The sequence below is a fragment of the Neovison vison genome, chromosome 7, assembly GCF_020171115.1.
Source record: "Neovison vison isolate M4711 chromosome 7, ASM_NN_V1, whole genome shotgun sequence".
Classification (NCBI taxonomy): Eukaryota; Metazoa; Chordata; class Mammalia; order Carnivora; family Mustelidae; genus Neogale; species Neogale vison.
This window is the reverse complement of record NC_058097.1, coordinates 54,592,212-54,615,165: the sequence shown is the minus strand read 5'-3', so window position 1 is coordinate 54,615,165 and position 22,954 is coordinate 54,592,212. Positions and strand designations below refer to the sequence as shown.

Sequence of the window (22,954 nt, the reverse complement as noted above, 5' to 3'; positions counted from 1 at the left end):
ATGAAAAAAGATACTGTGACTATATCTCCTCCTCCCAAATCCATCTATAATCTCAAATTAAATCACAATTATGGAAGAAACTTGACAAGTAAGTACCTCCTAAAACCCCATTTTTATTAAATAAGATTGTTGACAAGTGGTGGTGTCAGAAACCAGCTTCTGACAATGAACAATCTTGGTCTTCTGTTTAGTCACTTCAGTAAATATTAGTTTTACTTAATTCACTTTATTAAGACCATTTGCAGGATACCTAGTCTGATCAATTTCTTATTGACAAACTTTTCCCATTATTACACCTTACAGAGTTTCTCTAGTGCATGGGATTTCTTTATGTCTATAGATTGTACTTTTGCTAAAATTTTAGCACATGAACATTATCTGGAAACATTTCTTTTTTATGCACAGACCAATGAATGAAGATTCTCACTGAAGAAGTCCTAGCCACACCATTTTAGAAAGCTGCACTGACACATACAGCCTTAGCAACTTGAAAGTTTTGAACTCAATTATAAAGTTGCTTTCTTATATGAACTCCAATGACCATGAAATATGTTGCTGTTAAATCCCTCTGTCATAGTCAGCATAGCCTGGGCAATACTAGCAACAAATAAATTGCCAAAATAGCAGTAGTATAAAACAGAAAATGTTTATTTCTTACTCGAGAAAAACAAAGCTCAACACAGGTCATATAACCACCTTCTATCAATCCAGCCTCCAAGGTCACCATGGCAGGAAAGATGGCCAGAGGACACCACAAGATGTTTCTAAGGCCATCTTAGTACATCACAAGATGTACTCTGTGGCTTGGCACTCTATCATGTGGACCAGCTCTTAACTGCAAGGGTTTCTGGGAATTGGAGTCTCTGTGTGACCAAGAAATGGAACCAGCGAGATGAACACAAGCCATGCCCATAAAGTATCACTTTTACAGAGCTTCTCCCTGTGTAGAAAATCTAATGGATTTGAAAACCTAAGAATGGACTTAGCACACTGATAACACAGGTTTCATTTATGAGCACTCTTCTGAGCCTTTCTAGTGGGTACTCTCTTAAAAAAAAAAAAAAAGCCTACAGATTTTGGCTGGCCTTAAGCCTCACGGTACCCATCTCAATTATAATTTCCTTCCTGGGCATATCCATTCATGGAAATTTGATCTCCAACTATTGTCATTGCCACAAACTGTCCATCTATTAATTGTCACTGCTCTGCCACTGCAGCATACAACAGTTGCTGGGAGTTCTGTAGAAACTTTTGAGATCCACAGTAGTTCCCTGGAATGCTCTTAAGAACCCCTTGCTTCAGAGCTGCAGGACATCATGGGTGGCAGCGTCCTTGTCCTTTGTTGCCCCAACCCTCCAATGACTGAGTAAGCCTCTATCACCAGAAATACACAGACTTGCTTGGTTTCTTCATTGGCCCCTTTGAAAATTACATTGAGAGCGTTTCTGTCCTCTCATGCAGTTTTTGATGAGCAAGAAGGTCTGAGCTATGACTAAAGCCATTGCCGTGCCCACGACATGTATATTGGACCTCACTAGCATGGGATCGCTGGTGAGCGAGAAGATAAGAGTTACGACTGAAGCCCTTACCGCATTCTTTACACTTATAGGGCCTCTCTCCTGTGTGGACTCTGAGATGCACATGAAGGTCTGAATTCCGACTGAAGCCCTTACCACACTCAACACATTTATATGGTTTCTCTCTGGTGTGGTCTCTTTGATGCAAGTGAAAATACGAGCTGTAACTGAAGCCTTTACCGCACACTTCACATCTGTAAGGCTTTTCCCCCGTGTGAACCCTCTCATGAGTGTGAAAAACTGAACTATATGCAAAAGCCTTTCCACACACGTTGCATTTATAGGGCTTCTCCCCCGTGTGGACTCTCTGGTGAATGTGAAGGTGTGTGCTTTGGCTGAAGCCCTTTCCACACTCGCCACATCTGAAAGGCTTCTCCCCTGTGTGCAGCCTCCGGTGGACTTGAAGAACAGAGCTTGAACTGAAGCATTTGCCACACTCACTGCATTTGTAGGGCTTCTCTCCAGTGTGGACTCTCTGGTGGACAAGAAGATTGGAGCTCTGATCAAAGCCCTTCCCACACTCTTCACATTTATAGGGCTTTTCCCCTGTGTGTACTCCCTGATGGATGCAAAGAAGTGACCTAAATCCGAACCCCTTCCCACACATGTCACATCTGTAGGGCATCTCTCCTGTGTGGACCCGGTGATGGTTGTGAAGAGAGGAGTTGCGCCTGAAGACCTTGCCGCATTCGAGACACTTATAGGGTTTGTCTCCTGAGGGGCCCTTTTGATATCTGGGAAGGGCTGGGTTCTGCTTGCTGCCCTCTACCCACTCTCGACATTCATAAGCTTTGTCATCTGAACAAGTTTTAGAATGAACAGTAAGATCTGAGCTCTGACTAAAGTCCTTTCCACACTGGTCACATCTACAAGACTTTTCACCTATATGAGTGCTGGGATGAACAGGAGAGTCCGCACCATCTACGAAGCCCACACCATGGTTAGGACATTTGATAGGTCGTGGTACCACAGGGACCGTGTTATGTTGTTTGGCTGTTGATTTCATAGCCAAGGGATTCCCACAGTCAGTGGATCTACAAGGTTCCTCGTCTTTACATTCTTGGGAATCTTCATGATCACATGATGTCTGACTGACATCATTGACACAGTGAGCACATCCATACAGTCTCTCTTCCACATGAATTCCCTCATATTGTCCTTGAGAATTCTGGGGCTCAGTCATCATGTTGGCTTCCCACCAAGATTCTGGGGTAAGAGCCTGTGTCATGCCTTTCCCTGCTGCGCCATCTTGATTTTCTAAATTAATGGTATTTATTACATAGTTGTCATGTTCAGAAACCTGAAGAGACTCTCCCACCCACTCTTCACAGAGGAAAACATCTTCTAAAGATTGGGGACAACCTCCTTGAAGATTCATGACATACTCCTGACTCACAGTTAATTCACTGATCCTTTGTTTCCAAATCTGCCAGCAGTAGAGCACTCCTTGAGAGAGATGACTCAACGCTTTTTCCTGAAGATGTGAAGTGTTGTTTTTAATCCTGTCTCCTATGAGGAGAAAGAGAATTTGGCTAAGAGAACAAGTAAGTCATCCCTCCAGAGGCTTTGAGAAATGAAGTAGGATGGGGTGGCCCCTGTTGATATAGGAGACCATCAGTATCATGGTACTTCTAATTCATGAGCTGCCCATCATTAAAATCAGATGTTGCAGAGAAATCAAAAGAAATCTTGGGAACAATTTATAAAGAAAGAAATTCACCTCCCTCCTATAAAAGCAGCTGATAAAACATCTTTAATCATTTTTCTATAAAAGGAATGGGGAAGGGGTACCTGGATGGCTCAGTTGGTTAAGCAACTGACACCTGACTTTGGCTCAGGTCATGATTTCAGGGTCGTGAGATCAAGGCCCATACTCTCCCTCTACTTCTCCCTCTGCCCCTCCTCCCACTTGCACACAAGACTCTCGTATGATTCAAGGTGTGTGCATATGTATATATGAGACAACAATGGAAGTGCTGGACATGGTGACAGACACAAAGGATCACAAAGACCTTCCAAGATACCATACAAAGTTGCAGAAATAAGCAACAAGTCTTGTCTCACTTTACTGTCACATGAGGTGGGATTATCATGTATGTTTCTACACAACCTGCCCAACTGTATGTGGTCAGCCTAAAACAGCCATGGGGACTGCTATAGGGATAATATCGTGAAATAAGGTCCTGGGGTTGGTGGGGGAAGCAGATGTACACCTCTGAGGCAGGCTTAAAGAGACATCCTTTTCTCTGAGCTTCTCTGGATTCCATGAAGAAATGATGTCCACCAAGATCCTATAATCCATCCAGTAATCTTTTCCTTTTTTAAAAAAATAAGCAATTTCTACTCCCAGTGTGGGGCTTGAGCTCATGATCTCAAGATCAAGAGTTGCAGGCTCTAAGATCCTGCAAATCCATTTCCTTAACATCTCTTCTTTAGGTAAATGCAGAATCTCAAACAGCCACAATTAGGAGAATGGAAAATGTGGACCTGTCAATGGCCTGGCTCCACAGAAGTAAGATTGTGCCAAAGGGCCATAAAACATATGGAGATGAGGTAGAGGAGGGAGGGTGGTCCCACCCTTCGCACCCTAAAATGGGCTTCAGAATGGCAGGAACACAATGGTCAGGAGCATCTGGACACGGTTTCTCATTCAAGGTAGTTTCTGAGTCATTTGATTGAATGTGACGTTAGTGTGTAAGGTGGTGTCAGAGAAAGGGGGAGTTGGAGTTCCCCACAAGAAGCCTAAAGGAGCAGTTCTTCAGTAGTTTCGATAGTATCCATAGTAGGAAAAGCACCCAGACCGTGACCCAGTAGGTACAAATAGACACCGACTTTTAACTAAAGCAGTTTTACCAGCTGATACTTACCTTCCTAGGTGCAACATACTCTGATAAATTCTTTTGTGTTCTGGTCCATTAATCTAGCATACTTTTAAAAAACTGCTGATCATGGGGCACCTGGGTGGCTCAGTGGGTTAAGCCTCTGCCTTTGGCTCAGGTCATGATCTCAGGGTCCTGAGATGGAGCCCCACATCAGGCTCTCTGCTCAGTGGGGAGCCTACTTCCCCCACCCCTGCCTGTCTCTCTGCCTAAATACTGCCTATCTCCCTCTCTCTGTGTCAAATAAATAAATAAAATCTTTAAAAAAAAAAAAAACACTCTGCTGATACAGTAACTTGATTTCAGACTCACTGACAGTATTGAATCCTGCAGACCAGCCATATGTCTATAACCTATAGACATCGTGGTACTTAGTTTCACATGGTTATTAAAGGGTCTGGGGGCACCTGGGTGGCTTGGACGGTTAAATGTCTGACTCTTTTTTTTTTAAAGATTTTTTATTTATTTGTCAGAGAGGGAGAGAGAGCACAGGCAGACAGAATGGCAGGCAGAGGCAGAGGGAGAAGCAGGCTCCCCGCTGAGCAAGGAGCCCGACGTGGGACTCGATCCCAGGACGCTGGGATCATGACCTGAGCCGAAGGCAGCTGCTCAACCAACTGAGCCACCCAGGCGTCCCAATGTCTGACTCTTGATTTAGATTTGGGTCATATCTCAGGGTTGTGAGATTGATCTCCTCCTTGGGCTCCACACTGAGCCATGAAATCTGCTTAAGTTTCTCTCCCTCTCTCTCTGCTCCTTCCCCCACCTCCGTTCCCACATGTACACATACATGCTTTCTCTCTCTCTAAAATCAAAACAAAATAGAACACAGGGTCTGCAGCCAGGTTAGGAGGGTTCGCAGCCTACTTCTTACAAGCTGTGTGACCATGGGCAAGTTATTTAACTTCTCTGTGCATCAGCTGTTTCCTTTGTAAAAGAAGGAATAGCAACCATGTCTTAAACTAAACCAAGGTAATAGATAGAGCAGGTACGTGAACCTCTGTGACATTAAAATTAGATATTTATCAACAAGAAAGCAACACAGCTGACACTTATATCACACTCACTATACACCAGATCCCGGTTTAGTTCCTTTAACTCTAGTTTGCCCCAAACACTGGTTTTTCTGCAGAAGCAGTCAAGGGACCAAGGCCCTTGGTAGTGTGTGAACTTTATGAACCTTGCTTTGCGAAACATGGAGCAGATGACAGCCTAAAATGAGGGTAGGCCAGGCTGGTCTCGCCAACTGTACCACCAACCCCATGGGCCTCGGGGTGCAAACTGTGAGGGTTCCCTCGCCAACATCTCACAGGGGACCATTCGCTCACATTCATCTGCTAAAACTCACTAACTTCGGGGGTCTCCTTGGCATGTGCGTCTCTCAGGTATTCGCACCAGTGGCCAAAGTTTCTCTTTGTGCTCCAACTGGAATATTCTACCTGGTTCGCAGCTGATTATTTGAGGAAAGAGGGCCCGTGGTTTGCGGCTTAGGTACAGAGGCTTATTGTCCTCACCCACTGAGACAACGTTCCTGAAGTTCTCCAGCATCACGTCCTGGTACAGGTTTATCTGGGTCTGGTCCAGCAGTGCCAGCTCCTCCTCCGTGAAGACCACAGCCACGTCCCTGAACGTCACAGTTTCCTAAAACATCAAGCACATGCCACATGGACCATCCACAGATGAGCACTGACGGACGGGCACAGCTGGAAGCTTTGTGGGTCCTTAGGTGGCTGTCCTTCTGCTCCAAACTCTGCAGCTCAAACCGCACTTTGCAACGCGGGAGCCAGGACTCTGCAAACACATGGAATCTGAGCACTGGCTCTGCGAGAGGCTCTGCCACTAGGGGGCGCAAGAGGGGCCTGCAAGGTTTGGGGAGAAAGAAGGGACTTGTTCCTGGCTTGTTTGCCTCCAGTTCTGGTATCCTCTCTGTAATGCTACGCTCTGCTGGTGGCAGCAGTCCCTTTCCCTAGTGATACCAGAAGTCTGGGGTCCCTGGTCCCTAGGCTTCTTTGCTGAGCTCTGAGATGCCAGCCAGCACCTCCTTTTCACGTTTTGGCTCCACATGGCCTGTCCTCTAAACTTCCAAGTTCCCATGATTCAGTCTCTCCCTCTGGTTCCCTCAGCCAGGCTAGCAGTTACTTCCCATAGCTAATGCTTCCAAGATATTGCAGAGTTCTCTTTATCCCCTGAGTTACCCGTTGAATTACCCCTAGGTAGGACTAGGTAGGATTAGGTAGGACTCCATACCTAGTCAACAATTCTATTAAGTTCTTTCTGTTCGAGTAGCCAGTGTCCTTTTTGTGTCTGGAACAGACCCTTACCAGTGCAGAAGAAATGAGAAATACAGAAAAAATTCAAAGTTTTGGGTAGGCCAAGTTTTTCTTCTTTTCTCCTCCTTGCCTGTGTCCCCATTAACCATCCACAGTTGCACAAAGAATGTTCCAGTAAACATCCAGGAACATCTGTCTCTGAGTGCTTGTAAAGGCATTTCTATAAAATAAACTCCCAGACCAGAGACTACTGAGTTACTTGGGTTATGCATATTTTACACTTTGATATTGTCCAAACTGCCCTCCAAAAAGTTCGTGCTGATACACTGACCTAGTAGTGTCTGGGTGTTCATTCCCTATCATACATCAAGACTTGATAGTTTATTTTCTCTGTCACGGCAGATTAACCTACTTCTATTGGACTAAGCAGACAAAGCAACTAAAAGCATGGGCTGCCTTAAGGTAAAAAGTAAATTATTGGGGCACTCAGGACCATCTGAGTATCAACTGAGTATTAAAAAACAGTAGGATCAATAGTAGAATTACTGGCTCATATGGTAATTCAATTTTTAATTTTCTGAGGCACCTCCATACTGTCTTCCATAGCAGCTGCACCAATTTTCATTCCCAACAACAGTGCACAAAGTTTCTTTTTATTCCACACACTGGCCAACACTTGTTATTTCTTGTGTTTTTATTTTAGTTGTTCTGACAGGAGTAAGGTGATATTTCATTGTGTGTGGTTTTTTTAAAGATTTTATTTATTTACTTGAGAGAGCGAGAACAAGAGAGAGCACAAGTGGGGGAAGAGGTAGAAGGGCAGAGGGAGAAGCAGACTCCCCACTGACCAGAGAGCCCAATGCGGGGCTCGATCCCAGGACCCTGGGATCATGACCTGAGTTGAAGTCAGAGGCTATAACCCACTGAGCCACCCAGGCGCCCTCTCATTGTGGTTCTGATTTGCATTTCCCTGACGATGAGTGATGTTGAGCATCTTTTTCATGTGTCTGTTGTCCATCTGCATGTCTTCTTTGTAAAAATGTCTATTTTTTTTAAAGATTTTATTTATTTGTCAGAGAGAGAGAGGGAGAGAGAGCGAGCACAGGCAGACAGAATGGCAGGCAGAGGCAGAGGGAGGAGCAGGCTCCCTGCCAAGCAAGGAGCCCGATGTGGGACTCGATCCCAGGACGCTGGGATCATGACCTGAGCCAAAGGCAGCTGCTTAACCAACTGAGCCACCCAGGCATACTCTACTCCTTTTTAAATTGGATTATTTGGCATTTTTTTGTGTTGAGTTGTGTAAGTCCTTTACATATTTTGGATATTAACCCTTATCAGAGAGAGCATTTATAAATATCTTCTCCCATCCAGTAAACTGTCTTTGTTTTGTTTCTGGCTTCCTTCTCTGTGCAAAACCTTTTTATTTTGCTGTTGCCCCAAGAGTTTAATTTTGCTTTTTGTTTTCCTTCCCAGAGGAGACATATCCAGAAAAATGTTTCTACTGCTAATGTCAAAGAAATAACTGCCTACATTTTCTTCTAGGAATTTAATGGATTTCAGGTCTCACATTTAGGTCTTTAATACATTCTGAGTTTGTTTCATGCCTGGTATTTACCCAAAGGAAATGAAAGCACTAATTCAGAAAGATATATGCACCCATATGATCACTGTAACATTATTTACAATATGCAAGATGTGGAAGCAATGCAAGTGCCTATCATAAAGAAGATGGGGTATACATATACAATGGAATATTACTCAGCCATAAAAAGGAATGACATCTTGCCATCTGGAGGGACCTAGATGGTATAATGTTAACTGAAATAAGGCACTCAGAGAAAGACAAATACCATATTGTTTTCACTCACATGTGGAATTTAAGGAAAAAAAAGATTAAAGGAAAACAAAGAGACAAACAACAAACCAAACTCTTAAATACAGAGAACCAACTGCTGGTTGCCAGAGGGGAGGTGGGTGGGGATATGGGGAAAACAGATAGAGGGGATTAAGAGCACACTTATCGTAATGAGCACCGAAAAACGAAAAACACGTGGGATTGTTGAATCATTACACTGTACCCTTGAAACTCTAACACTGTATGTTAATTTTACTTGAATAAAAAAAGAAATGTCTTGAGTGTGATGGCAGTAATGTGGGAATGTAGGAAAACACCCTTATTCTTAGTAGATACATACGGAAGTATTTAGGGATGAATAATTATAATTTATTCTCAACTGGATCAGCAACTGCCCAGTTACATGGTCACAGATATGCCCTCTCCATAGACTCTGCAGCTCGAAAATGCTTCCAACCACAGTTGTGAGAAGTTACGACATATTTCACAAAGAATTTATTCCTAAACCTGACAATTGGGGCACCTGGGTGGCTCAGCTGTTAGCGTCTGCTTTCAGCTCAGGTCATAGTCTCAGGGTCCTGGGATCAAGCCCCGCATTGGACTCCCTACTCAGCAAAAAGCCTGCTTCTCCCTCTCCCACTCCCCCTGCTTGTGTTCCCTCTCTTGCTGTGTCTCTCACTGTCAAATAAATAGGTTAAAATCTTGTTAAGAAAAAAAAAACACCTGACAATTATTGAAAACTAGGGGGGCATTATGGCACTTCATGCTTTTGTCCCCCCAAAATTCATATGTCGACATCTTACCCCTCAAGGTGATAGTACTAAAAGGTGGGGCTTTTAGGAGGTGATCAGGTCACGAGAGTGGAGCCTCATGAACAGGATTAGGGCCCTCAGAAAAGGCTTCTCAGAGGGCTCACCCCTTCTGCCATGTGAGGACACAGCAAGAAGATGACCGCCTATTAATCCAAAGTAGGCCCTCACCAAACACCATGTCTGCCACATTGATCTCGGACTTCCTAGTCTCCAAAGCTGTGGAAGTAAGTTTCCTTTGTTCCTAAATCCCCTGGTATATCTTAGCAGCACTGCTTTCCCTGTTGGGAGGTGACAAAATAGAGCTGGAGCAAGTGGGCCAGGAAGTACAGATACCCAAACAGCCAATGTGGGACAGACACTAGGGAGAAGAGGTTAGGAATGCAGGCTCGCCCAGCCTAACCCCCTACTCCCTTCTTGGCCTCAACTGTCTGAAAAAAACAAAAAACCCATTTTCCACCACCCTTTGCCATTGGGTGGGCCCCTCGCTGGGGTCCCATGCAGAGACTGTCATACAATGCAGGTACAAGGACAGTCCCCAAATACTCATAAACCAAATGTATAAACCAATACAGATATAATCAAAGATTTTAAAATCATTTTCTCAGCTCGCAGCACCATCTACATCTACACCATCTACAAGGCCTCTTGTAAAAGCTGGAACCTAAATTTGCTCAAGCATTTAGTGCTCCCACTTACAGGAAACAATGTAGCTACAGGAACCCATTAAATGACACCAAAAAGAGGCATTTTTGAGATAATCAGGGAGAACTGATTATTGCTGAGATATTAGATGATGCCCAAGAATTACTGATAATCTCAGCCATTTCTTTTGTATTTTCGGTAGAAATAGACAGTGGTAAATTAGACTGCTATTCAGCAAATAGCACGCTTCCCACTTCCACGCTCCCCACTTCCAAAAGGATCAGTGTCCCTTGACCTTGGATTTGGCCCTGTGACTTGTTCCCATTCTGAGCCTGGGCCTTCAGAGGTCTGGCAGGTTCTGCTTGCTTCCTTGGCCCTCTCCCCGCACCCATCATGTCTGTGCTAACCAGTACAGAGATGCCACCATAAACAGAGCACTCTGTTTATGTAGAGTACTCTGTTATGTAGAAATACCTCCAGCGGTATCTGGGGACCCAGTGGCAACACTTGGGGAAACTGTTATCAGAGACTGGAAAATATGGTAGCCCCTAGGTGATACAGTGTGAAACATTTGGTAAAACAGTCGTTGGCTGTAACGTAAGATGGAAAATGCACTTAATGGGACTCAGTGTGGACCCGGGCAAGACAGAAATGAGTAATGAACTCAGAACAAAGCTGATACAAAATGAAATAACATGTTATTCAGGGTATTCTTTTAAAATGCTTTGGGACATTCAACTCTTGGTTTCAGTTCAGGTTGTGATCTCAGTGTCATGAGATCAAGCCCTGGATTGAACTCCGTGCTCAGTGTGAAGTCTGTTAAGCCCCTCCTCTCCCTCTCTCTCAAATAAATAAATAAACCCTAAAATAAAATAAAATGTTTTAGGAAAGAAAAAAGGAAAATGGAAAAGATAGATTAAGCAGATGTGGCAAGATGCTGAAACTTGCACTATGGGTACCACACACAGAGATTCACAGTACTATTTTCTCTTTTTGAGTAATTTCATAATTAAAATATTTTTCATGATTTAAAAAAATCCTTGTTCTAACCTCTGATGGCCTTTTGAGGCATCAACTTGGCTAGACTATAGTCCTATTGTTGAAGCAAACATTAATCTAGGTGTTGCTGTGAAGATATTTTATAGATGTGATTAAAGTCCATAATCAGATGACTTGGAGGGAAACTATTTTAAATAATCTGGGTGAGCCTGGTATAATCAGTTGAAGGGCTTCAAACCCAGAGCTGTAGCTTCCCTAAGAGAAGAAATTCTACCTGTAGACAGTAGCATCAGTCTATGTCTAAGAGTTCCAACCTGCCCTGGGATTTCCAATTTGCCCAGTCCCCACAGTCACAGAAAATAAACTTCTTACAAATCTTAATATATATCTCGTACTGTTTCCATTTCACTGGTTGAACCCTAATGGATACATCCACACTCATATCTTGCTACTGATGTGGACTGGACCCAGTGCCACTCCAAGTGTGGTCTTGTACATACCAACCCCAACCATGCACTCAGAGGTTGTGACAATACTTCATTGCTACCAGGCTTTCTGAATGCAGGGCACCTGGATGGCTCAGCTGGGTAAGTGACCAGCTCTTGGTTTTGGCTCAGGTCATGATCTCAGCGTCGTGGGATCCAACCCTGATGGATCCATGCTCGGTGGGGACTCTGCTTCTCCCCCTCCCTCTCCTTTTGTCCTCCCCCCGCCCCCCCACTCTCTCTCTCTCAAATAAATAAATAAATAAATCTTTTTGAAAAAGAGTTTCTGAACCCTTACTCTGGATTGCTTTATTGCTCTCTCAGTGATAAGCAGCTCATGGACTGGCACTTGTGTGTGAACTTCACCCGGACATCTGGACATCTGAGAGCCTGTTTCATCATGTCTGCAAAGGGAGTGGCACCACCAGTCTCCCACAGTGGTTACGAGCAAGGCAAAGTGCCCAACATGGAGCCGTCCCTCAGAAATGGGTGACCTCCTTCAGAGAATCGAGGTGTCCAGCTCCTTAGAAGTGACACTGGCCTTTAAGAGAGAGAAAGGAAACCTCAGCTTACCTGGAATTTAATCATACTGTCTTCCTCTTGGAAGGAGCAGGATCCTGAGAAAGCAGAGCTGCAAAGAAAGAATCCACGAGCGCATGGGTTTGACGAACTGTGAGTGAATCCTGGTTTCTCCTTGTCTGTACAATTTTCTCACACATTCTTCTCTCCCGAGATCGCTTTACCTCTCTCATTCCCAACAGACTCCCTCCCACCTCCTCAAGCCTTGTTCCCCTGCCCCCACTCCACCCGGATTCTTATAGAACTCCTATCTCTCTCCCCAAGCCTTTGGGTCCAAACTGCCACATTTTTTGTTGTTCATAGATCTGTGAATGTGTTGGCGTCACCCATATCCTAATTACTCTGGAAAAGAGGCTCCAGAATTCCTGACTTGGACAGGGATCTCAGAATGACAGCGGACCTCCCTCTGTGTCCACTTTCTTGTGCGAGACTTGCTCTGAAGAACTTTCCGTTAGCTCAGATCTTAACTCTCATCTTCCAGAATGATCTCCTCCAGCCCATTCCATCCTCTGGGGCTCTGTCACTTTTACAAATACTTCACGATATACCTACGCCATGAAAGGCATGCTCTCTGTTCTGGGAAAGTTCACAGGCTCCTGAACTAAGAACTCAATCCTAAATGCAGGTGACTCCTTGTCCACTCAAGTCTCTTCTCCATCCTGCCTGTTAACCGGGAATCCCCTTGCCCTCCTGCTTCTGGTTGAGATCAGCCAATAGGGAAAGTTGGCCAGAGATACAGGACGGGACAGACCTGAAATCAGAGTATTTATTCCCCCAGGTCTTCTCCTGGGGGCTGCTTTGGACCAGCTCTGTTTCATGTCCGTTGACCAAAGGTCAAAGTGCCTGTCTGTGGCCCTTGTCTTAAATCTTTCCCCAGGTCTGGTAACTGTTTCCTCCCTAGTCCTTCCATCCTAGGGACAGGAAGTTACTCTGCTGTGACCAGATCTGGCATATTGCAATATCCTTTCTTTTTTTTTTTTTTTAAGATTTTATTTATTTATTTGACAGAGAGAGATCACAAGTAGGCAGAGAGCCAGGCAGAGAGAGAAGGAGGAGGAAGCAGGCTCCCCGCCGAGCAGAGAGCCCGACGCGGGACTCGATCCCAGGACCCTGAGATCATGACCTGAGCCGAAGGCAGCGGCTTAACCCACTGAGCCACCCAGGCGCCACAATATCCTTTCTTGATGACCACACCCTGCCTGCACTTTTGGAAACTGTCCCTTTATTTTAAACTCTTCTCAAGTCACCATTTTGACTGCAGTGTTTATCTCCTGTCTGATAAATTCTATAACCATGGCGGCCTCTGGCCTTTCAGAAGAAACTTAGTGTATGAAATTTCTGCTTTAGGCACTGTGGGAACCTCAAAGATTAAAAGATAAAAACCAAAAACCAGGTCTCTGTCCTCTCAAGTAATGCTTTCTTCAAACTACCTGTGGTGAAGGACCAGTTTCATATTATTTTCACAGTTATTTTCAATCTGTCACCAACTAATATTTTGGTAAAACACCATTTAAAAGAAATTTCTAGAAAAAGGAAATACAGAGGCATACAAATTACAGGCCTATTTAAAAATTATTAATCAATTATCACATGATTACTGAAACTGCTATACTGATTTTTAAACGTTTCCACTCAATTTCTGAGATTATCTGGTCAGAGAGCACTAACATTTAGTTCTCCAATGGGCACCCCATTGGACCCATCTGCTGGTCACCCCTTGAGTTACAAGTTCTGGCAGCTTACAGAGTGACAGAATTGGGCTAACATAATATGAAATGACTCTTGGCAAACCTTCACTCTCCCCCTACTTCCCTGCCTTTAGTAGAAAGCCTTAATCACCCTTATTCTGGGCTCCACCAAAGATTTGCTAAACCTCTGAGTACAGGGCCAATCACATAGTTTTATATGAGTTAAAACCTACCAAGTAACATTTCTCCCTAACTTGTCCAAAACAAACCAAAAAACCAACAACTATAAATCCTAAAGATAAAATTAAGCCTTCATCCTTTATCTGCTGTACCTGGTAAAGAGCTTACCATTTATCAAGCATTCAGTGTTCCTTAAGACTAACAAACACAAAAACAGAAACAGCCCTGACATACTAGATGCACATACAAAGACACAGCACATCGGGCTCTCTGCTTCCAGAACCAGTTCTCTCCTAAGAGCCAATGATGCGTCAGCTTGACTTACGTGCACACACGCATCCACACACATGTGGGAGGGAGTTTGGTTTCCCAGATGTCTGGTTTCAAGCCCTCCCTGCCTTTATGAAGTCGGGGCCTGGGCAGGAACCAGATGGTACATTCAAATTTGAGGCGGGCAGTTAATCAACAGACTACTTACAGGGGTATAGGCTGGGCATAAGGAAGGCATGGGGGAGAAGGCACCATGCCAAGGAGTGACCGGCAGGTGCCATTAATACATCTGGGCCTGAAGTGGGTAATAGGAGGGAGATTCCTGGACCTGGAACAGAGTGTGCAAAAGATCCCTGATGGGAACTGTAACTTTTTGTTGAGAAGGGCAGGCAGCCTACAGAGAGAACTGGGGAGACCAGATATTTCAATTCAATCTCCTCCCTCTCTATCTCTGTCTCTCTCAAACTCTCCTACTGGGACTTCCCACTGGCCAAGGATAACCAGGCCAGAGGGCAGTGGCAGGCTCTCAGTGTGGATGGCAGGGTGGAAAGGTGAAGTCGATCTGGAGGTGGGTAACCGAGAGAAAGTGGCACGTGATGCCCCGAGACCCTTGTTTCCCCCACACCTGCCCAGGAGCACACAGCTCTCTCCCACAAATGCTCCTCTCGCTCACTCAACCCAGCCGTCACTGGGATGGGAGTCACTGCAGGAGGACAGAGATCAGGTGCCCACAGCAACCTCTTGAGGGGAAGGGGACCCAACAGGAAAGCAGAAGTTGAATTTGGAACTGCAACTGCCTGGAAACACAATCAAAAATACAAGCCCCAAGTTCTCCCCAAAGTCCTGCTTCCAGATTCCTGGCTCTTTTTCTCAGAATTTCTAGAGCATTCAGGACCGAGGAGAGAGACTAACCTGAACTCTTCTGGATATACCTAGCAATCAAGTGTAATTGTCTGGGGAACAGGATAAAGGCCATTTCTTCCATGTGTGTGAGAGACTAAATGTCATGAACTGATGACAAAGTCACGTATCTGTGATCCATGAGTATCTGAGCCGAAGGACTCTAGGAGGTCTAACTTTAGCCCTAAGGACCAGAGGCTGGACTGCAGGCAGGGCTGTCTCTAGCCCCTGCCAATGCGCCTTTAGATTGATTAAAAAATGCATCCCTTCTTCAAGATGTTTTTCTCCCATTTATTGGATGTTAGAACAGAGAAAGCACTTTTACTGCTCCTTGCTGAAAAACTGTGTGTGAGTCTTCTGTGTGAATGGCACAGCCTCGGTGTGGTCTCCTTGTGCAGAACCCAACCTGCACAAATGGGCACGGCAGTCATACCCTCAGAAAGCCCGTCCAGAAACCTGAGACCAGGGGCTCCTGGGGGGCTCAGTCAATTGAGCATCTGACTAGTGGTTTCAGCTCAGGTTCTGATCTCATGGTTCATGGGATTGAACCCCACACCAGACCCCTCACTAAGTGCACAATCTGCTTAAAGATTCACTCCTTCTGCTCCCCCTTTCAAATAAAGAAATCTTGGGGCACCTGGGTGGCTCAGCGGGTTAAGCCTCTGCCTTCGGCTCAGGTCATGATCTCAGGGTCCTGAGATCGAGCCCCACATCAGGCTCTCTGCTCAGTAGGGAGCCTGATTCCTCCCTTCTCTCTCTCTGCCTGCCTCTCTGCCTACTTGTGATCTCTCTCTCTGTCAAATAAATAAGTAAAATCTTTAAAAAAAAAATAAGGAAATCCTAAAAAAATCTAAGGCGTGTCCAAGTGGCATGGTCAGTTAAGTGTCCAACTCTTGGTCCAGCTCAGACCATGATCTCAGGGTCCTGGGATCAAGCCCCATATAGGGCTCCACACTCAGTGGGGAACCTACTCTCCCTCTCCCTCTGCTCCTCCGAACCCCCGCATGCTCTCTCAAATAAATAAATCTTCAAAAAACAAAGAAAGAAACTCAAAGACTACTGAGACATGGCTGTGTGAATGTGACAAAGCCTATCACTGGCCACTCCAAGTGAGCACAAAGATTAGGATGATGAAAGGGCTTTTCTAGTGACCTTCCCAAGTCCCCTGACCATGAGGGTCATTCTTCTTTGGTCAGACTACAGGATCCTGCACTCACATCCACTGTAACTTTTCATATTGTATGGCCCTTTTTCTGGTTACTTTTTGCTTTCTCTCCTGCAATGTGTGCTCCTGATGAACGGAAATTACACTGTTCACGAACATGTGGCGAGTTTAGCATGTAATAGGTGCCAAATAAACCAATGAATGGACAAGTCTGGGCCTTTGCCAGACTTAATTCTCAGACTGAAAAGATCAGATCATGATATCAAAAGTGCAAGGAAAACTGCCCATAGGTGAACCATGCATTCAGTGCTGACTCTGGGAAAAGGCAGCAGACCCTGGCTGTTAAAAAAAAAAAAAAAAAGCGTTGGTGTGGGCGCCTGGGTGGCTCCATCAGCTAAGCATCTGCCTTTGGCTCAGGTCATAATCCTGAGGTTCTATGATAGAACTCCTTGTCAGGCTACCTGCTCAGCGGGGGAATCTGCTTCTCCCTCTGCCCCTCTCCCCATCCTGTGTGCTTTCTCTCTCTGTCTCTTACTCTCTATCTCAAGTAAATCAAATCTTAAAAAAAAAAAAAAGACTCTGAAGCCACACTGCTGGGTTGGCTATATGCCCTTGGGCAAACTATCTCCTGGTGCCTCAGTTCCTTCCCGTGTAAAGACAGGATGTTGAGAGAACCTATTTCTCAGTGTCATGTGGGAACTCGGTAAGTCATCATATGGGAAGTGCTCAAGGCAGCGTGTGGCATACAATGACCAGTCAATACGTGTCCACCCTCGTGTACTGGACTGCCCGCTAAGTTCTCCAGGTGTCAAAGTAAAATTCAGTCCCCGATCTCAAGGTAGACAAACTAGGGGGGAGAGAGGTGAGCAAATAAATTCACAGGAACGTGAGAATTTCTGCAATACATATTCCACAAGACTGAACAAAGACCCAGGGAACAGGAACCCGGCACACCCCAGGAGGGGCCCAAGCTGTCAGGGATTTTGGAGAGATGATAATTGAGCTGTAGCTGAGGCCTGAGGAAACAGCAGGCACTTGCCAAACTGACATGGAAGTGTAAGGGCCTACTTAGCCAGAGCAGGCCATTTTGTTGTTTATGCAGTAAACTTAGACCTGCCCCTTCCCCCTAGAGGAAAGTGCTTAGAAACAGAACTGGTGAAATACAGCCAAATAGCCCCCAATAACGGAGCACAGATACCAGGACATGTCAGGCTGGGCAGAGATAATGGAGTCCAGATACAAGGATGTGTCCAGCCAGGTGGAAACGTCCAACCAAGAGAAAGCACACGTATTATCTCCCTACCCGCCAAGGACGTGTTCAGCCAGGTGGAGACATCCAATCAGGAAAGAACCTCCCTAACCACCCAAAAATGTGGGCCCTGCCTTTTGGGCACCAATTCTGACCAGAGTGATAGGCTAGTTCAAATAACTACTATAGGGTGAATTGTAATTCAGTTGACCACCTGTGTGTGGCCAGGCTCGACCACATGGCCTTTGCTCTATAAAAGTTAGTCTGTGAGGCTGGGAGGGGTTGCCTCTTTGCAAGAGACGGCCCTGGCCGGTCAGTTTGATTCTCGATGCTTGGCACGAAATAAAGCTTTGCTTGACCTTCGCTTTGTATCAGTCTCGTCCTTTTGTCTACGGACCCTTTCAGAAGGAAAAGGCTAATGAGCAAGGGTGGCCTTGCGGGTGAAAAAAACATGAGTGCAGAATGCTGGGGTCTCATCAAAGGCCAGGACACAGACTCGCAGGGCCAGGTGGCTGAGATAATGCTGGGAACATCACCAGGGGCCAAACCCTAGAGAATCTCAAAGAGCCTGAACACTGTGTGGCTATTATTATCATCCTGCAAGTCTGGGTCCAAAGTCACTTCCTCAGGAAGCCCTCCTTGATAACCCCCACTATCTTAGGTACTGTCTGCAACCTTCCAAGCTGCACAGACTGGGTGGCTTACAAACAACAAAAAATTTCTTTTTTTTTTTAAGATTTTATTTATTTATTTGACAGAGATCACAAGTAGGCAGCGAGGCAGGCAGAGAGAGAGAGGGAAGCTTGATCCCAGGACCCTGGGGTCATGACCTGAGCTGAAGGCAGAGGCTGAACCCACTGAGCCACCCAGGCGCCCCCAGAAATTTATTTCTCACAGTCCTGGAGGCTGGGAGCTCATGATAAGGGTGCCAGCACCATGCAGGGAGGGCCATCTTCTGGATCACAGACTTCCTGCTTCATCCCCACAGGGCTGAATGAGTAGGGGAGCTTTCTAGAGCTTCCTTTATAAGGGCACTGATCTCGTTCATGAGGGCTCTGCCCTCATGCCATGATCACCTTCCAAAGCCCTACCTCTTAATACCACCCCATTGGTCCTTAGCATTTCCACATATGAATTTCAGGGGATACAAACACTCAGACCATGGCAGGTAGCTACCGTGGCTGGCATTTCTCCTCTTGGTGAAGCACTACACGGTGGCTGCATAATTCTCTTCCACCTTTGCTATAAGCTCAGGGAGAACAAGGATGGCATTTCCTCGTTCAACACATATTTATTAAGTGCCTACTGTCTTCCAGGCTGTGATCTGGACACTGAAGATAGAGCAGTGATAAGGGCTATGGAGACAAAAAACAGGGGGTGGCAGGGAGATCGTGAGTGAAATGGAGTGTTCAGGAGAAGACTCACCAGGGTGATCTGTAGGAAAAGATCTAACAAAGCAAGGTAGTGAACAACACAAGCATCGGTACAAAGAGCATTCTAGACGGAGGGAACAGCAAGCACCAGGACCCGGAGGCAGCAGCGTGCATGGCATGTGGCTGATGTGGAGTGAGCAAGAGAAGGAGCACTGGGAGATTAAATGAAAGGAAATGTGGGCCACATGGCATGCGGTCTTCTAGGCCATTTCAAGGACTTTGGCTGTTACTCTCATTACATGGCAACCACGGGAGGAACGCGAACAGGAGAGTGACATGATCTCACTTTAGGTATCAGCAGGATTCCTCTGGCTGCTGTTAAGGAAGGACTAGAAGTGGCAAGAGGGGGAGCAGGAAGACCCGGTAGGAGGTTTTCCCGATAATGCTGGCAAGGGATGATGGGGCCTTGGGTCAGGGAAGCAGAGGTGGAGGTAGTGAGAAGTTGCTGGGGTCTGCATTTCTATTGAAGATACAGTCGATGGGATCTGCTGATCACTTGCATCTGGGGTGGAAAGCGGGGAGTGGAGGCTTTGACCTCAGGGCCTGGAAGGATGGAGTTGCCATTTACAGAAATGGGGATGGCGGGGGTTGGTTCTATGGAGGATCAGGAGCTCAGTTTTGGAAATATTAGGTTTGAGGTGCAGAGCTAGAAGATAAAATTATCCTGTTCACAGGAGACAAAAGACATAAAACACCTATGAATCAATTTCCTTAGGAAAAAAAAAACCACCTCAGAATTTTATTGAAACACCTTAAGCACAGTCACAGAGCTCACAGTGACTCCCAGGGCCCAGGGGTCTAGATTGAGGGGGAATTCATAACATCTGGCCCCCACATACTATATGCAACTAAGAGTAAGTCCAACCTTTCTATGCTTCTTCAGGACACTCCCTAGCTAGCTAATTGGAAAACTGTTTGGAAAATATTTTATCATAAAAATTTCACACCCAGGGCGCCTGGGTGGCTCAGTGGGTTAAAGCCTCTGCCTTCAGCTCAGGTCATGATTTCAGGGTCCTGGGATCGAGCCCCACATCGGGCTCTCTGCTCAGTAGGGAATCTGCTTCCTCCTCTCTCTCTGCCTGCCTCTCTGCCTACTTGTGATCTCTATCAAATAAATAAATATAATATTTTTAAAAAATTTCACACCCATGCAGAGGTAGACAGGAGAGTCTAATGAGCCCCCCAGGTATCAATCATGCAGCTTAATCAATTTTCACCACATGGTCTCTCTTGATTCAACTATACCTCTAGTCCTCCCCACGTCCTCGTGTATTATTTGGAAGTATATCCCTGACACCACATTCATCACATTGTTTAAATCAGAAATACTGCATCATGTCACTCTAAAAGGTATGAAATAGTTTTAAAGGTGCTAATATTACACCTAAAATAATTAACCTCAATTCTCTAATTTTATCAATGTAGAGTCAGTTCTCAAATCGAACAATCCGCCGTTTGCTCTTTGTCTTCCACGCCTCAAAGTTTGCATTTCCTGCCCCACAGCGTGATAGGTGAGGATGAGGTTAATAATTTGGGACTGTTCTCTTTAAACTGTATTCGGATTTCTTTTTTTTTTTTTTTTAAGATTTTATTTATTTGCCAGGGAGAGAGAGAGAGAAAGAGAGTGAGTACACACAGGCAGAAAGGCAGGCAGAGGCAGCGAGAGAAGCAGGTTCCCTGCCAAGCAAGGAGCCCGATTCGGGACTCGATACCAGGACCCTGGGATCATGAAGACAGCAGCTTAACCAACTGAGCCACCCAGGCATTCCTGTGTTCGGATTTCTAACTAGAGAGAGGAGAAAAGTCCAGATGTAAGGAGAAAGAGTTAGAGGTCCCCCGAGAAAGATGAGACATAGTTTCTTGACATTAAGAAAAGTCATTTTAGGGCGCCTGGGTGGCTCAGTGGGTTAAGCCGCTGCCTTCGGCTCAGGTCATGATCTCAGGGTCCTGGGATCGAGTCCCGCATTGGGCTCTCTGCTCTGCAGGGAGCCTGCTTCCTCCTCTCCCTCTCTCTGCCTGCCTGTCTGCCTGCTTGTGATCTCTGTCTGTCAGATAAATAAATAAAATCTTTAAAAAAAAAAAAAAAAGAAAAGTCATTTTAGTCATTCTGGGTCCCAGCCATCTTGAGATTGAAGCCTGACTGGCACTATGTGCCCAAAGCACCTTCCTCGAAGAACTTCCTGGGATATGTTGAAATTGCAAAATACAGTTATTAATTAAATAGTTAATAATTTTAAGGGAACAAAAGAATGGAAGAATAAATAGCCACTATCAGGACAGGAGATTGCCTGATCCTATCAGGGACAATCAATCAACTGTAATAATTTGCAGGGCTCATTCAAACGTGAAGAGTGAGCAGAAGCACGTTCTTGAGTTCTCTTTTTAGGATCTAAACCCCTTTTAGCACCCAGATAACAGGCCAACTGGAGCCAGGGAATTGATGATGCTGATCCTTGCCAGCCCTGGGGACTTCCATCAGATCTGAACTCTGCCACCTAAGATGACTTATGCCCCCCAGTTCCAGGCTGAATTCCCCATTGCACAAGCCCCTCCATGAATATGTATGCACCATTATCTTAAAACTTCCCGATGGGTGCCTGGGTGGCTCAGTAGGTTAAAGCCTCTGCCTTTGGCTCAGGTAATGACCTGATCGAGCCCCGCATCAGGCTCTCTGCTCAGCATGGAGCCTGCCTCCCCCCTCTCTCTGCCTCTCTGCCTACTTGTGATCTCTGTCTGTCAAATAAATAAATAAAATCCTAAAACTTCCCCAGTTTTGTTATTCCAGGAGACACTGCTTTGGAAAGTATCCCCCCCACCTCCCCGGCAATGTGTTCTCCTTTATTCGTTGCAAGTAAAATCCTTCCTTTCCTTTTTTTTTTTTTTTCTTGGTTGTGTCTTTTGGCTTAACACCCACCAAGAAGTGAACCCAGTCTGGGGGAACAAAGATGCCACCCCATCCCGGAGTCGGAACTGCCCCAACTCAAAAACAGCGTTCAGAATCCAAGAACCTCGGACTGCTGAGCCCGAATCGCCCCCCAAGCCAAGGCCAGGAATGTACAGCCCAAGTGGTTCCCCATACTCGGAGATGAACTGCTTGAGCGGATTCCTCTCCGCAGTCAGGGACACTTGGCCCAAACCATTATCCCCGCAAACCTGAGCCAACGCCCTCCTGTTCCCGCCCCGGGCCAGAGATGCGCATTCCAAGGCTGACACCAGCCCCAGTGCGGGGACGCACAGCCCCTATTCCGAAACCTGCACCGGTGCTACCGCAGTCAGACCCCCAAACCGAGCTCAAGCTCATCCCACCTCTCCCCACCTCTTCCCAGTGAACGCCAGGCGAGCTCCTCAACACTCCGCCCCGCCTCGGGGGCTCTTTCATTGGCCACCAGTCCCTGCTTCCAACTCCTCCCACCCGCCGACACTGCCGGGTCACAGCTACACACCCCCACCACCCCCATCACCTCCGACGCCTCCGAAGGGGGCGCGGTCGCGACGGGACTCACCTCAGCGCCCCAAACAATGTCGCCCACAGCGAGCGCCTCTGCCCAAAGCGCATGCGCAGGAAGCCTGTGGACTACACCCCCCAGAAGTCCCTGCGCCGCAGTGGCGCCGCGCCAGGAGGCTGCCTGGGGGATCCGTGGTCCTGCTGGGCGCCACCTGCACGCTTGCCATTTATTTAAACCAACAATAATAACAATCGCAATGGAGATAAAATAACAGTGAAATGTTAACGACAACTAAGGCAAATCACCGTCCACCCGTGATACTAAGGAGGGGCAAGCTTCAATAATCCTACCACCTGGAAATCAGCTCCTGTTCCCAGTTTACTGAAAACCCTTATAGGATCTTATTCTGTTGAAGTATACCCTTTAATTTTATAAACTCGCGATTTTTCCACTAAAACTCATTTAAATACCCTTTTCACGGTTTGTTTCTATTAAAGGAACTCTGGGAAATCTTCCACATTTGAC

At 45.9% G+C, this 22,954-nt stretch overlaps 1 protein-coding gene across 1 annotated transcript; it reads right to left on the bottom strand.

Annotated features, from left to right (window-relative positions):
- Positions 1 to 630: 630 nt before the first annotated feature.
- Positions 631 to 22,517, bottom strand: ZNF285 (zinc finger protein 285). The gene is made up of 4 exons (XM_044257167.1): positions 22,487 to 22,517; positions 12,093 to 12,150; positions 5,971 to 6,097; positions 631 to 3,086 (listed from the first exon to the last, which is right to left on the bottom strand). Exons 2-4 carry the CDS (start codon positions 12,105 to 12,107, stop codon positions 1,429 to 1,431), a joined length of 1,800 nt encoding a protein of 599 aa, XP_044113102.1. The 5' UTR covers positions 12,108 to 12,150; positions 22,487 to 22,517; the 3' UTR covers positions 631 to 1,428.
- Positions 22,518 to 22,954: the final 437 nt, after the last annotated feature.